At 39.9% G+C, this 16,510-nt stretch overlaps 1 protein-coding gene across 27 annotated transcripts in view; it reads right to left on the reverse strand.

The window, feature by feature from the left end:
- The window catches only part of ptprk (protein tyrosine phosphatase receptor type K), a 120,006-nt gene extending 105,207 nt beyond the window's left edge, over positions 1-14,799 (reverse strand). For 26 of the 27 annotated variants that reach the window (XM_026193819.2, XM_026193818.2, XM_080290000.1 and 23 more), the window contains exons 1-2: positions 14,240-14,799; positions 7,807-7,830 (exon numbers count right to left, since the gene is read on the reverse strand). In XM_026193819.2, the coding sequence (XP_026049604.1) occupies positions 7,807-7,830; positions 14,240-14,321 (106 nt within the window). In that variant the 5' untranslated portion in view covers positions 14,322-14,799. The remainder of the gene's footprint in view (positions 1-7,806; positions 7,831-14,239) is intronic. The other variant, XM_026193803.2, reaches the window with a different exon arrangement.
- Between the last annotated feature and the right edge of the window lie 1,711 nt (positions 14,800-16,510).

Genomic DNA, 16,510 nt, shown 5'->3' on the forward strand with positions numbered 1-16,510 from the left:
TGCCTCAGGCTAGGACATATACACATACACACACTGAACATAGAGACATGTACAGACAGGCAGATTTACAAGCATTCATACAGCCGTATAGACTAAATGGGAGATATACACATGTACTTGACCATGGTAAAGTAGAAGCGGTTAGTTTGGGGCCAGCGTGAGGGGAAAGTGCGGCTAACCGAAACCACATGTGGCTGACTCGCTCTCTCGCTGCGTCCAGAGGTATGTGAGGCTTTGGAGCGTGTGTGTGTGTGCATGTAACTGTGTGACGGTGTGTGATAGAGAGCAAACATTAGAAGAAGAGGCACAGAGGCAGAGTGAGCTCATTTCTTGACTTTAACCTTTATTTGTCCAGGGAACAGCTGCATTTAGCAGACATGTAGTTCTGTAGTAAGACTACATTCACACAGCAGCACACGGAGGAGTTGTCCCACTTTAAGTATGCTTTTTACTCTTGACCCCTGCAGCAGTGCCACAATCAGTGAGGTTAAGCTCTTTGTTCAAAGGCAAACCTGCCACAGTTCCTGCACAGTCACATCCTAAACCTGAAAAAATCCAGTTTGAAAGAACTCTCCCCAAAATACTCTTTTAAAATGTTTTTTTTTCTCTGACAACCACAAAGAAGGACTGACCCTCTTCTGCTTCAGCTGATTAGATTTCAGTCAGTTACACAGATTCTCCATAAAGAATGTCTGTTTGTTTCAGATCAGCCTCCTAGCCAATGAAACTGCTTAAAAATGACTGCAAATGTATAATCACTGCATTTTGAGCAAGAGTTTGTATGTCACACTTTGTAGAGAAGTATGCAAAAAAAGTAGCAACACGAGTGTTTTTTTGGCCAACAATCAAATATGCACAAACTCAATCAGCTCCACAAAAATGATTAATTTGGTTGACTTTGTCCCTTGCATGAACTTGAATGAAGTTGAACAGGAAGAAAACAAATCCACAAAGACTACATGGAATCTCAGGGAAAACATGTTAAAAATAAACGAGGGTGTCAAGTACTGTATCCAACTGATGAATCCCGAGCACACAACGTAAAGAAAGTCATGAGTTTTTTTATTCAACAAATCCATGTAAACCGCAAAACATCAGCATACACAAATGATCGTGCACAGACAGCTGTAGTTCTGTATCAAACCTGCACTTAGCTTCACTTTGTAGTGAGGAACTAACCCTACAAGACAAAGCAATGCTGTGTGTTAACATACAATTGTGTGCATGTGCGCATGTGTGTGTGTGTCTGCGTCCCTGAGGTTGAGTGTAAGAGACAGTTTATGTCATGGGGAGGTAGCTCTGTATCTGCTAACCGTTACTCCAACAAGACAGCTCGCTTAACTCTCACACACACACACACACACACACACACACACACACACACACACACACACACACACACACACACACACTCACAAGTTTTATACACACACACACACACACACACACTCACAAGTTTTACACACACACACACACACACACACACACACTTTATTTACCTTTGGCCCAACACAGACATAGTGACAGTTAACCTAGCCACTTAATACAAACGGACAGTTTCTTCTACAAGGACTTATATTTAGAGTGTGTGTGTGTGTGTGTGTGTGTGTGTGTGTGTGTGTGTGTGTGTGTGTGTGTGTGTGTGTGTGTGTGTGTGTGTGTGTGTGTGTGTGAGCTTGAGTCAGAGTAAATCTGGCTGAACTGAAAACAGAGAGGAGAGAAAACACTAACAAAAGCATTCCAGAAAGTGGGTGAGAGAGATAGTGAGACACAGAAAAAGAAGGAGAGCGAGAGAGAGACCTTGAGAATGTTTCGTGGCAGCATAACACTGTAAAGAAGAATCTGTACTTCAACTTTTGAGCCATCAGATAAAACCATAGATACATCTTATACATCGGCAATATAAACTGACAAAGTGTGCAAAGTTGCTGTTTGGGGTTTTTAGCTAAAAGCTGAAAAGAAAACATTTACAAGTCTGTATATGTTATGTAGAACAGGAGAGAGGAGAGAAAATGCATTTGCCATTTCATTCTTTTTTCATTGCACAAATGATCTTAACTTAGCTGTCTATCAGACAAATGAGCTCCCATTTAGCCTAGACTGGGGATTTTTTCTTTGTTTTTGCTGCTTTATATGGTGAGAAATGAAACATGCTTGTGCCTTTAATGTTCGGGAAAATCAATATAAAGATGAATATGCAAAACACGGGCCTTTTTTAACTATTTCTTGACAGGTGTAAGTGATTTTAACAATGTGTGGAGTTTTTAAGACAAGGTTGACAAGTGAAGTGAAATGTTGAAACAGCATTTTTGATGCGAAAATCACTTAATTCGCTTTAAACTGACTCCAAAAATATCATTTTACCTTTATTTTCCAATCAGTCCAGTATTGTTCAAGTGTTTAAGTAAGGATAACTACATAACAACTGAAATTTCCATCTTAAATAGAATCCACACACTTTATCCCATGTAATACAACACCATTTGGTCTGGATTTGGAAATCCCACCCTTTCTCTTGTTATGGGGGAAACATGGGAACTGGAAAAGTAGGGAGGAGGAGAGATGGGAGAGAGGGGGGTAAAGAAGGGGGCATTAGATTAGAAGTCAGGGGTAGGGAAAGAAAGTGTGTGTGTATGTGTGTCCGGGGGGGGGGGGGGGGGGCAGAGAGGGGGTAGGGTTTGATAAACGTTGTGTTACTCTGTTTAGGTTAGTGGGCCATAAATTCCAAAGGGGGTAGGGAGGTAAATGAAGCTTTAGGATAGAGTTTACGGATAGAGGCTTACTTGGAAATGCTCCGTGAGAACAGGCGAGAGAGCTTGTTTGACTAAACTGACTGAGTTTGTTCTGACTTCACCAGACACGGTGGAGTCTGCATAGTATCCGCATCGCAGCGGAGTGCGTATATGTGTATGTGAGGGAACATCAGCTTAAATAAGAATTTCAGGGCATCTTCCCAATGAAAACCTTGCATGTCCTATTTTGGAGCTCTTCATTTTGTGTTGCTCTGAAGCTGTCCGTTGGGAATTTCACTGCACTACCTTTTCTTTTTTATCTCTTCCAGCGAAAGGCCACATTATTTGTTCTGAGAGGTAAAGTTCTGTAATCGAATCAGCAGAACTCATGATCAGAGGTTGCCACAGATGAATCGGCGCTGCTCACTTGTGCTCAAACACTAACAAATGCCTGGGGGAGTAACGGTCTCAATGGATGTTTTAAGCCTGCATTATATGGAAACCGTGGAAAAACTATTGTTTAGTTTCATGAATGCATACATATAAATCTCAAAAGGTTGGCCTTTAGGAGGTTGAAACTCAGCAGGCAGCCCTGGCTCCTCTCAGTTATAGCTGTTGGAGTTGCTGCATAGCTTAATTTTGATATACGACACTAATACAGTGCTATGTTTACAGATTCTAATCCCTGAAAAGTATGCATTTAAATTGTAATTGCTCATAGAAGATTTTTGTGAAGAGCACAGTTTAGTGTGCCTTCATTATGGTTGATTTTATGGGTACTGTAACAGAACCCGGTGCTAAATTGTGAAAGACCAAAGTACAGAAAAGCTCCAACATTTCAGTTCTGCTCTTCGCAATAGAAGCTGCATTAGGCAGGGTCAGCTTTCTCTTTGATATGCTGAAGAACAGTGCAGAAGATACACAGATGCACTGCTATTAGTGTCAATGGTGGAGAGAATTAAACATTCGAAAGTGTGGTTACACTTTACTAGAGTCAGTGCTGACAATGCTCACTGCCACAGCAACAAGTGGCAGAAACATGAGCAATCTGGCAACTATAAAAGTATATTACAATACAAAGGTTCCGAAATTCAAATCTTTAGAGATGGGAATGTATTGATTGGTTTTTTGATTCTGATATCCATCAAGTGATACCCAGTCTGCACCCATGAGTACATTGGTTTCGCTTGCTATATTTATACACCCTCTTCATGAAAAGTCCTTTCAAAATGTGACATGTCTGATGGAAGAGCAGGGTTGTGAAAAGGTATGAAAGCCACAGATTTACTGTATTACATGTCAGAAGCTAGGAAAAACATGTCCATCACTAGGCAACATCTTTGCAGTGCAACTAACATTCGCAAAATCCAAAGACATTCAATTTACAAAGCAAAGAAATCAGCAAACCCTCACTTTTAAGATGGTAAAAATTGGTCATTTTAGCTTGTTAAAAAGCTTAAACAACCACAACGTAATCAATTTTTCTGTCATTTCATTTGATATTTATTCATTGCTTACCGGTAATTAAATGTTTCATCATTTCTATTTAACTTAATTTGTCTGCCCTTGGGCTCAGATTTCTGCAGAATATCTTTCTAAACAAGATAGCGAAAGCATTATGACTGCAGACATTAAAGGGTTGGGAGACACCTACTTATCGCCCACTTAATTGCAGAGTTTGATTTTCCTTATACAAATGAAGTTTTATACAGTAGTTTTAGAATAATTTCCTTTAAAGAGTAATGATAACGGGTGTATGTAAAATATGTAAAGAGTAAATATTAGCATATCACTTTATCACAGGCGATATTTTGAAAAACAAGGCTAACACGACCCAGCTAGAAAACTGACAGACAGACAGATGTTCAACATTTAAATGTCTCTCTTCAGACTCCCACACACAGTCTGTCTGTTAGCATGATTGACTGTATGATGTGTATACGCAGTCACTGTCACGCTGACCATGTGTCTACAGTCATCTGCAGTAAGGAGAGACACACACAGGCTGGCAGGCAGACAGACAGACTAAACGTCAGATTAGAGTGGCAGACAGACAGATTTGACAGGGGAAAAAAATATTGTGTACCACTATTTGGAGGGAAAAGATAGCTCGGGAATATCTCCCGGAAGATTGAAATCTCTGTTCACACAGAGGAGCGGCAGTGTGGGGATGTGAAGATACATGGTCAGGGATGGAGATGATAATCTTAATGGACTGGTCGTCTATCTGTAAGCCATTGATTCACACACAAACATGTAAGGGAAGGTTTAAATATCTCAAAAGCCTTCTCCAACTTCTGATTTGAAATCAGCTTACAGAAGGGAGGAGAATTATTGGAAATGAATTTGAGGACAGTGAAAACATGTCTCTATAATTTTAGGACATATTGTTAAAATGATTGTAGCAGAGTATCCCGTAGGATTTTACCTAGAGATAATACACACAGATAAGCAATAAGCCTTTCATGGAATATTGCACATTGACGGCTTATGACTACTTTTGTGTGCATTTGTGTGTTCCTGTGTGTGCATTCATGACAGATGTCTTCATAACTGGAATAATAGAAACCACTTCTGCCAGGCCCCAGAGCTACACAGGCACATACACACAGGAGCCCTTTGGCTATCCCATCCACCTGAAGGTTGGCATAATCATGCATAACACACACAAAGTTGGGCTGTCACATCTACTCAAAGTACAGGTTAACTGCGGCCTTAAGCAAAGTCTGTCTCATTAAATATACTTTGTTTACATAGCTTAAGTTTTTCTTATAAAGCATAAAAGATAACAAAACTACTTTACATTTTTTAGGGAAGATAACTAACTGTTGTATAAACTAACACTAAGAAGTAAGAGAGGTTGAGAACTTAAAATGTGCCAGATTAAGACCATGGGTTACACTTTAACCGAGAGTCATCGGGAAATCCCAGACTCAGTGGGTTGACTGGATCATTAAACATTTACTGAACATGAAAGGCGGGAACTGGTCACTGTGACAAGAGGAACAGTGGAGATTTGCTGTAAAGTTTCCACCCCAAAGTGAAACATGCCATAATCAGTTTGTAACCTTATAACTGTACTTCAGTGCCATCTATATACTTATAATTAAGAGTTAGTTAATGAACAATCCTTTCTTTAAAGACCCTTGCCTTGCCAAAAACCACCTCCAAAATTTAAATGAGTCTTCTTGGGAAATGGGAAAAGGTGCTTCATACAGGAGTGACCCTGAAAAGCAAAAAACCAAACCATGACAAGCTTGAATATGTTACTATATGCATTTCATTACAAAGGACTCTGACTTTGAATTATTACTACCATTAACAATATAATATAATATATAATACAATATAATAACAGAGCACAACTATGATCTGAGCCTAAGGCCTACAGACTTTGCCTTCATGTTGCCAGGAAGTTTAAAGTGAGCAACAATAAAGATTACATTAGAAAAGAGCATTTAATTTCTAATGTAATCAGTTTTGTTGCTAGAGGATAAATACATTCCTGAAAAGTGAAAACAAATACAAAGCATCATGTCTCACAATCAAGACTCTCTGTTATTTGTGCCAAAAATTGTATTTATATAATGTTTGCACAATCGAGTGAGGAACCTGAAAAGGGTCTGATACTAAAATTACGATTGATTAGACACTTGTTTGCAAAAGTATCGATACCAACAATGTTATCTTCACCTCACACAGCAACATACAGGCACACCTGAACAGCAGCACATCAAAACTTGGCAAAGCATCTGACACCTGAGAGGAGAGGTCAGTAAAGCTCCCATTTCAGCAACATTCAAGTATTAAACAGTATATCGTAAATGTTAAATGCTAACACTATTATGACAACACAACCATTACCTCACCTCCAATAAACCAGCAGTTTACTAATCCGTTATAACAAATATTCTTCACTTGGGGCCTAAGTTCAGTGAAATCTACAAAATTCTGCCAGAGTAGATGTAGAATCTGCCAAAACCATTTAAAAAAACTTGTACTCCTTAATATGATTTGACAGTATTTCTACCCCACTGGGCATCCGATTGGTCTCTATTATTTTTATACTGAATAACGTCTGCATTGGAACATAGCATTCCTACGTTAGTTTTCAGGGATTGATTAAAGTGGCACTCTACAAAATGATCTATCTATCTATCTGCAGTGTGAAGAGTGTGTAGCATATCTTACAAACTTGTAACCTTCACAACCAAAGGACAACTCCCTTATTAAGAAGAGAAGAGAAGAGAAGAGAAGAGAAGAGAAGAGAAGAGAAGAGAAGAGAAGAGAAGAGAAGAGAAGAGAAGAGAAGAGAAGAGAAGAGAAGAGAAGAGAAGAGAAGAGAAGAGAAGAGAAGAGAAGAGAAGGGTGTGTTTAGCTACTGAAGGAACAAAGTTACTCAGAGCTCTTTTATTAAAAAGCAGGCTCAACTAAACAAATAGCACCTGGAAACTTCAAACCTCCCGACAGCTGTCTAGCTACACAGACAGACAAGCACAGGAAGAGAGACACAGAGACAAATGGCACATAGATTAACTGACAACCAGGTTGGCAGAGTCACAAAGACGGGTGACAGCATACCAGTACAAGAGTGCTTCAAATATTTAATCGATTCAGGATTGTCACTGTAGAAATTTTTTAACAAGCAAAATAACACTAGACATGAGCTGAAGGTTTATGAAACATTGAAACTATCTGACATTGAATCAAATGGTTCAGAGTTCTTCAAACATGTTCATACTGAGGAAGGTCCAAATACTACTACAGTACTTTAATGCTGGCTTATCAAGGTCAGGAAAATAAAAACCCAAAGAAAGCTCTACTGCCATGTCAAGGTGAGTTTGATTAAATACGCTAAAATAATTGACAAGCACTTAGCCCATGATTAGTAAATGGGATGATTAGTAATGTAGCTAAAAGATGGGATGACAATGGATGACAAAACAAAGCAACATCACTACAACTAATGTCTACACAATGAAAAGGGAACCCTGCGTTAAGGTGGAGCTATGGGGGAGTTACGACAACATTAAAACCATGAAAGATGAAGCTCGGCTGGCGACTCGTAACTCACCCTTCTCAGCGCGCCCCATGTGAGCTGGATCCAATAGAAGCAAAGCAGAGAATAACAGCACAGAATTAGGTTGGAAAGCATGCACGGGTTCACAAACACAAAAGAGATTTTCATTACATGTTGTTCTGACAGCAATTTTCTCACTTTACGCGTTTTTCTGGTCTATTCTGGATAAACTTCTGCTTTTATCTAACTAAACAAAATATATATATTCAAGAAAAGCAAGAATGAAGTAATCCAATATTGCCCCATGACTTTCTTCAGCTTTGCATCCACCCTGTTCAACAGCAGCAGCAACAAAATCAATGCTTTCAGGAATCATATATAAGCAGCTACACTCCAACAATGATTTGTAACCTTAATAACACAGTTGAATGCAATCTGTTTAAAAAATGCAAAGGAAAGAACAAGTCTGAACTGACACAAGTTCACACAAACTTTAAACTTTATCCAAAACACACCCAACCTCTGCCTTCACCCTCTTATTCAACTAATCCCCATGAACTCCAAAAGTCAAGACTGTCTTCACCTGCTACCACTTGCACCAATCTCTCACTCCTTTATGCACATGCACACACAAGTCATATCTCTGTTGCATATATCATTATCACTACACACTAAAATGCACAACTGGTGCTGAGGCTGCTCATCTGGCTGTGTGAGTGTGAGGCAAAGGGTGTGTGCTTGTGCATGCACTGTAATGTAATTAATCAGCTGTGAGTGTTGATTACTTAATCTGTCATTAGCCAGCCATGTGTATAAGGGTGAGTGAATGTGTGTGTGTGTGTGTGTGTGTGTGTGTGTGTGTGTGTGTGTGTGTGTGTGTGTGTGTGTGTGTGTGTGTGTGTGTGTGTGTGTGTGTGTCAGGCAGCAGCATTTTTCAAGGCCCCCTTGTACCAACAGCTGTGACCAGAGCCAAACAGGGCAGAGCAGAGATTGATGATACAGGACTAGCATCATCATTCATCAGGGATGTGATGTTTCAGGGATTTGGGATGTGTGTTGAATGTGCTGCCTGTCTTGGTTTCCAGTGGAGCGCTATCACTTTCTTGGTTCGCTTTCTTTGCTTGATTGGTGATTTAAACCCATCACGACCCAGTATTTAAGACTCAATCCTCTTTATGACATTATTTAATCTACTGTAGGTTTTCTCTGAGTACTCCAGTTTACTCCAACAGCCCCAAAACACGTGTGTTAGGTGAATTGGCAATTCTAAATTGGCCGTGGCGTGAATGTGATCATGAATGGTTGTCTTTTCTATAGTCTCTTTTTCAGTAGTACCTACTCAGCTCAGCTCGACTTAACTCGGTTTTCAGAGTTTTCCTTTATGTGGTAGTACCTGATGCCAAAAACATCAAGCCAAAAAAGTGACGTCAACAGACTGCATGCCACTGATTGGCCACGGAGTGGCTGGATGACTCACGAGGCGGAGTCCTTTACAAGAAACCTGCCATTTTTGAGACCCAGCAACAAGGGAAATCGCTATAAACCACCGCCGTGGTTGAATGACAAAGTGCAGACATTTACCATCGGTTTAGCAGCAGGAGTACCATCGTCTCAATGTCCTGAACTTTTGGTTCACGTTGCTATAAAAACACCTCCCTCATTGAGGTGCTACTCAAATGTAATGGAAAACGACGGAAACAGAGTCAAGTCAAATCAACTTGAGCAGCTGAGTAGCTGTTAATGGAAAGTAGACTGGCAACATATCCAAGGATATGCTACCTGACCAGCATGTCATACAATACAATACAATGTAAATATACAGTTTTTGCCAATACAAACTGTTTATGTCACAAATTATTGTGTGGGATTATATTTGTCATCTTAAACAGACATAGTTGTGGAGGTTTTGCGTTATGAAGTTCTAAAAATGGATAAGAAGTGTAGAAAGTTAGTGACACTAATCAGTAACCAGTCTCTATTTTCATCTGCTTATTATTGCATTATGAACACCACAGATAACAACTGATATAGCCCACGACTGCAGTCAAAAGTTTGTATTTTCAAAAAATACAAACTTTCCTTTTAAAGTCACTTCTTTGTGTTTTAAGTTGAGCAAAGTCTAACTCAGTATCCACCCTCTTTGCAGTTATTTCACTTTGACATTATGGCATCATCACTACAAGCTGCAGAATTTCTTTGGCATTTTATGGTCTCCGGTTGCTGCTTTGCTGCTAGTCTCTCTCTGTTTATATACCCCTTTGGTCACAGTGGATCAGAGAAGAAAAATATACTCATTAAAAAAACAAAACAAAACAAGAAATCAAATGCCATCCTCTTTTGGGAAGCAATGAGTCAATCAGTGTGCAAAACACACAAACATTTCCCGCACTTCCACATACAGAGCATTAAAAAAGGAAAAAACAACTTTGTTCATATATTTTGATTCTGCCTGTGTAATAATAGTTGTGTTAAACTGTTAAACTGTACAGTTACATTTTCAACTTGTTTTAGGTAAAGTACAGCATTTTGTGAAACTTCAGTTCTTGACGAAGAACAAATTTTTACATCAAAACAACGTACCTTTCCAAAGCAGAAAGGGAGCTTCAGTGAGAGTCATTTCAAAGTAAAGAAACCTGCCACGATTTATCAGTGCAAATAGCGCTCTGTTTATTTTGCACGCTGTCACATCCTCTTGAATACGTCTGCATAAACTCATGTAAACAAGAATTTCTTTATATTTTATTTTGCAAAAGTGCCCAAAACTTTCACCCACTGTACACACTTAACCCTCAAACTCATTTATGCTCACGCACACACACACACACACACACACACACACACACACACACGCACACAGTCTAATGAGGGATTAGCTAATGAATTCTCTCAGCAGATTAATTACATTTTACAGACTTCCTCCCCAAACAGCTGAAGAAATGAGCCAGCCACTTTCAAAGCAATGGATTTTGTAAAATCTATCACTAAATTGAAATCCGTAGAAACAGATTGGCTCTAAGCAAAGGGACGTTTCATTTGTGGAGAAGACATTAAGATGGATCTGAAGGACTGCAGACTGAGGCATTACTTTTAACGAGAAATAAATAAAAAAGCCTTTGATTTGGCGCCATTTTACATGGCATGAGTAGAATGAGGAGGCATTTTCACATGAATCGAAATGAGAAGCAAACATTTCAGATGCTCGTCTTTTGTACCACTGTACTCCGGAGGGCTTAAAAGCATCGGCCTCCCTCCTTCTCTGTAAGCGACAGCAAAACACATGAATTGACACACACGTTTGCACCACACACATACACGAGACATGACAGACACACACAGTGATTCACACGCATACACACACACACACACACACACACACACACACTCCCTTCTGCCGTTTTCACAGTCTCTTGAGTGGAGGAGATGCCCACGGCCAAAAACCAATGGTTTCTTATTTGTCCCCCTCCTCTTCTCTTTCTCACTGTCCTTCCATTTCTTTCGCCTTTCTCTATTAAAACACACAATTTTATTTCATCTCCTAAATGGGGCGGAAAAGTAATTATAATTAAACTAACTTGGTTCTAATGTTCGAAATACTAAAATAATTTACAATTCTAATTAAACCAGCTCAGATGCTGTGTTCAGTGGCACTGGCAGCCTTTTAATTCGTCTGGAGACAGTGATGGAAAACAATTATTTCACTTCATTAAGATTAAAGACGCCTAAAATCTGTGTCACAACTCGATCAGAGAGGAGACAGATTTAGAAAGTTGTAAAATTAACATAAACTCGGTTACTGACTTTGTAAAGACAGCTTGTTCAGATTTATTACACTGACTTTGTAAGTGATTAGCCAAAACAAAACTGTGTATAAAAAGTGATAAGAAGAGGCAAGAGACAGGCAGATTTAGAGAAATGCTTTAACTTGCAGTTTGACTTTCTAATTGGGAAACTAGAATAGATTAAAAAACTGAAAGGAGACAAATTTAGTGAGAATGCATCTCAGCGCGGACCGAAAATGACTTCTTTAGTGCTTAATGGATGGTTTTAAAAACTTGCCACAAATATTTCTTGTCCTTGTCAGTGATATGAGTGTAGCACCCAAACACACATTTCCTTCATTACTAACTTTTGGTCTTATAATTATTGCTTTTTCTCAGTGCCAAGTCATAATGGCTGTATTAGTTATCAGCCTGCAAACCTTATCTGCATCACTGGCTGGAGATTTTATTAAACCGGTGCATAAAAATGCTGCCAGTGATAAGTTTACACAAGCTGAATGGTGTTAACTTAAATGTTACCTAAATTTTTTGTATGGTTAGCTGGTACAGAAAATACATGGAGACATATGAATGTTTAGTAAAAAGTGTGCCTGTTAATTTTCCCTGTACTGATTTGCTACAATTATTCTCACATTTGCATGCTTTTATCACTAAATATGTGGCTCTTTTTCTACAACAAAGCCAAAGTTCTCCTTCCGATCCCCTTTTCCACGCTAATGATAGCCCACGTCTCTGTGAAGCGGCATCCAGTCACTAGTATTTACTTGCAAATTAACAGCACTTAAATTCCCAAAGAGGCCTCAGAGAAATTCCACACATTTGTTACCCAGAGGACCAAATGACAATGGGGGGGTATTGGGGGGGGGGGGGGGGGGGGGGTATAGGGTGGGAAAGAGGAGGGGTGGAGGCAATAAAACCTCCCCAGATGAAGCTGGAATTAATGTGTAATATTAATGCAAATCATTAACAGGGCTATTGTGAACACTGGAGCGTAAAATTGTGATTTTATGTGTGGCGCGTGATGTGTTCTTTGCTGTAACTTTAATGTATGGTTGTGATTTTGGAGGTCAGCTTTCAAACAGCTGTGTGAGCCTCTCCTGCCTCTCTGCGCGTCGGAGATGAGAGTGGAGCAACGGCTGAATGCGGAAATAAAACGCAAACAGGTACGAGATCGAGCGATTACAATGAGAACGTAAGGAGTTTGGTTTCTCGGAGCTCGAGGAGTCGTTTGTTTGTTTTGTAACAGCGGATAACTTCCGCGAGTTCATTTAGGCGACTTGCAAAAGCATCGTCCCAAACGTGGCGAGCAGCACTGTTGCAGCGTTTTTCCTGTGCATACGTGTTTCTGCAGGCGAGACGGACAAAAGAGCTTCAAAGGCTCACTGCGCTGCGGGTTACTGTTTAAACTCAAGTCCCGAAGTCAAGCAGAGCGGTGGTCTTCCAACGCATCCCCCGCAAAACGAGGTTTAAAGTATCGCACTCTGCGCGTGACCGTTTTGATGGGAAGTTTCGGGCAATTCGCAAAAATCACGCGTAACTTGATGAATGTGGTAACCAGAAACCAGTTACCGAAAAAGTATCTCAGTCTGATCTCTTCACTCACGCAATGCCAAAAAGCAATACCCCTCTTTATCAACATGCGATCGACGTGCAGACTGTATTCCCAACCATTAGGTTTGATTGCATGCAGCGAGAATAAAGTTGGAGATGAAGCGGCTCATTTGGTTTGCAAAGCGCCAGCAGCTCGTGGCGCTCGCAAACCCAACTGTCCGCTGGCTGGAACAAAAGAGCAACGCTCCTTTAGAAAGTACTTTTAACACATCACAGAGCGCAGGGTGATATTAAATAAAAAGCTCGCAAGCATTTAAGGACGATAAAGATCAAAACAAACCAATCCATCATGCAATTAAGGTGACACATTAGCGTGTCACGAGATGGAAAAACAGCAAAGTGCACCAGGCTTTTAATAAAGGTTGTACAAATCAACGCTGTCTTGCTACATAAATATTATTATACAGTGATGTCCGGGCACACAGGAACTTTTTTTCTCCATTCATGCGCTGCGAGACTGCACTGCTTCACGGCCAAGCTCGGCTCTGCTTGAAATCTACAGGAATAAACGATGCTCAGCGCAAAAAATGTGAAATCTTTCCACTTTAATCCTACTTGCTCATAACTGCAAATGTATGCAATGCTTCCTTTTATTCGTAAATCAGAGGCATAGTAACTCTCGGGTCTGAAGACCTGCGATGCGAAGAGCCAAGCAGAAATGCAGCAACTTAAGTTTTAGGCATTTAAGATAAGAGTTGGCGATCCAGGTTATGAGTGAGATTACTTGTTCATATAAGAGAGCGCAAACAAGGCTTTAAATGGGCTGCATTCAAAGCGTCGCACACAGGCGACTTGCGTGCGACGAAGTGAGCATTTCACATTTTAACAATGTCAAAAAGGCATCTCCACCTCATGAAAATTACCATTTCCACGTCCGCCGACATTTAAAAAGCCCACATATGTGATAAAACAGGCGATACGGTGCATTTTCAACACCGAGGCTAACTTTTCTCGCACACCTAAACACACCTGTCTGGAATTTATGAGCTTAAACCAACGAGGAAAAAGAAATTGTCGCCTAAACTTTTTCTTCTAACACACGACACAACACAAACCACTTCAAACTGTCGTGTTTTTCTTCTTCTTTTTCCTCTTACCTGTCGGTATTTGGCCAGAGACGTTACCAACTATCGAACAGAGAAGCAGGAGTCCCAGGAATACAGAGAAGAGTGTATCCATGTTTAAAGCCGTGGCCGTGCGAGAGTCTGTAACAGTTTCTCCCCCCCTGAAAGTTTTTTTTTCTTTTTTCTCCGTCTCCAGTCTTCTTTATCTATTTCTTCAGCGGGTTATTATTCCTCCTGTTGTGATGAATTCAGCGGCCCCATTCTCTTTTTTCTCTCTCTCCCCGTTTTCTCTCTTTTCGCTTCCTACGGGCTCTCGCGGACTCCACACTTTGTTTCACGCGGAGTGCAGTGAGGGAGCGCGAGGGAGAGAGAGAGAGAGAGGCAGGGAGGGCGAGCTCAGCAGAGAAAATGTGTGACGTCACAAATCGGGAGTTTATTGAAAAATAAAAAATAAGGAATTAATAGAAACGATGTAACAACAGCACCCTGGTTTTCTATTATTTTCTATTATTTTATAAGTAATTAGCATATGCAGATTGAGTTTTTTTTTTTTACTTTATAGTATTATGTTATAACTCTGCAGTATTGGTGACATGTTTATGACCCCCATGCCATTAAGCTACGATTAAATTTTAGATTAAAAAAGAAAGAAAATTAACTTGATTTATCATCTACTTGACCTTTTATGTTCTTTCTGGCAAACTCTCTGGCTCGCTCTCTTTCTCTCTCTCTCTCTCTCTCACACACACACACACACACACACACACACACACACACACACACACACACACACACACACACACACACACACACACACACAGAGAGAGAGAGAGAGAGAGAGAGAGAGAGAGAGAGAGAGAGAGAGAGAGAGAGAGGGGACGGTGCATTAATTTTCCCGGAGTCGTGCCCTAATCCTAAAACTAAGGTCTCTAACCTTAAACCGAGTCTTCAGCCTTCTTTTTTACCCAACAGATGAGTCGGGTCCTCTCAATTGGACTGCGCAAACAGATTAGGTCTGCACAACATGAGTAACGCCAGTACCAACACACACAGAGTCATAACAATGTCAAGCATGTTTCCCACTGCCTTATTTAAATACTTTTATGTAATCTAGCTGTTGCTTTTATTTTCATTTTAACTAGAACTGATCTGACTACAAGTGAAGAAAAGAACTGAAGGAGTGGAGAGAAAAAGAGAGCGCAATGTCTTGCAATATATTTAATTCCTTACTGCTAAGTTATTTGTCATTATCAAAAGTCATTGTTTCATTACAGCCTTCTCTAAGTAAGTACTTTTTTGCATTAAATTGCTAAAATACTAAAAAAGAAAAAGAAAAAAAAACACACAGTGGGAAAATGAACCTTTGTGTTGTTTAAAAACAAACAAACATGTTATGGTCATAAAAACAATGATAAATCTCAAAATAAACAGCCCTGATACAAAAATATGCATAATTCCCTGCACAAAACAGGACGCCTGTCCAACACAGGTCTCTTCAAACTGCTTCCACCTCCAAAGAAAACCATCCAAATAAAGGAAAATAAACAGAATAAGAGGAGAGTAAAAATGAAGGAGCAAAGAAGCACAATATATATCAAAGTGCTCGTGTTATATTGAAAGACATTTACAGTGCAGAAAGATTAACCAAATTAGAGTTCTGCAGTACAAAAACCATCCTCCAAAGACAGAAACCAGAGCGGTAAAGACTTGAATGTGCAAAGTCATCAAGATGTACAGCCAGGAGCTGCTTCCATTTGATTTAAAGGAGGCCTTGTGGACAGTTGGTGGACTATGACCGAAAGTGAACTCTTTTTTTTTTTTTTTTTTTGAGCTGAGAACCTTTTTGTCAAAGAAAATTACTGCAACATCCTTGATGACCTTTTACATCTCCTACTTCACTCCACAAAAGTGCACCACCACTAAAAGAAAAAGTGTATTTATCAAATTTTACTTATATGCAACTGTATGCTAGTGTTTCCGGTTTCTGTGTGCCACAGTTTGACTTGAAAACATATCATTTACCCACACTTCACCAACAGCCAAGAGTTGGTGACAGTATGTCAGAGTGAGGCTGGATAACATCATGACAGACCTGTCAAAAAGACAAAATAGATGTGATTTGGTACACAACTGAAGTAAAAAATAAAAATAAAAATATGTGGCGTGGTTGGAAATGTATGAGCAGGGAACAGGTGTGCATCCTCTCTGTGTGTTTTGTCTCTCTTAGTGCCACATCTCCCACATGAAAGGTGTGAAGAATCTCCTTTCCCAAGTTTCAGCCTGCGTGAGACGGGAATATTCACA

This window comes from Astatotilapia calliptera, chromosome 15 (assembly GCF_964374335.1).
Source record: "Astatotilapia calliptera chromosome 15, fAstCal68.1, whole genome shotgun sequence".
Classification (NCBI taxonomy): domain Eukaryota; kingdom Metazoa; phylum Chordata; class Actinopteri; order Cichliformes; family Cichlidae; genus Astatotilapia; species Astatotilapia calliptera.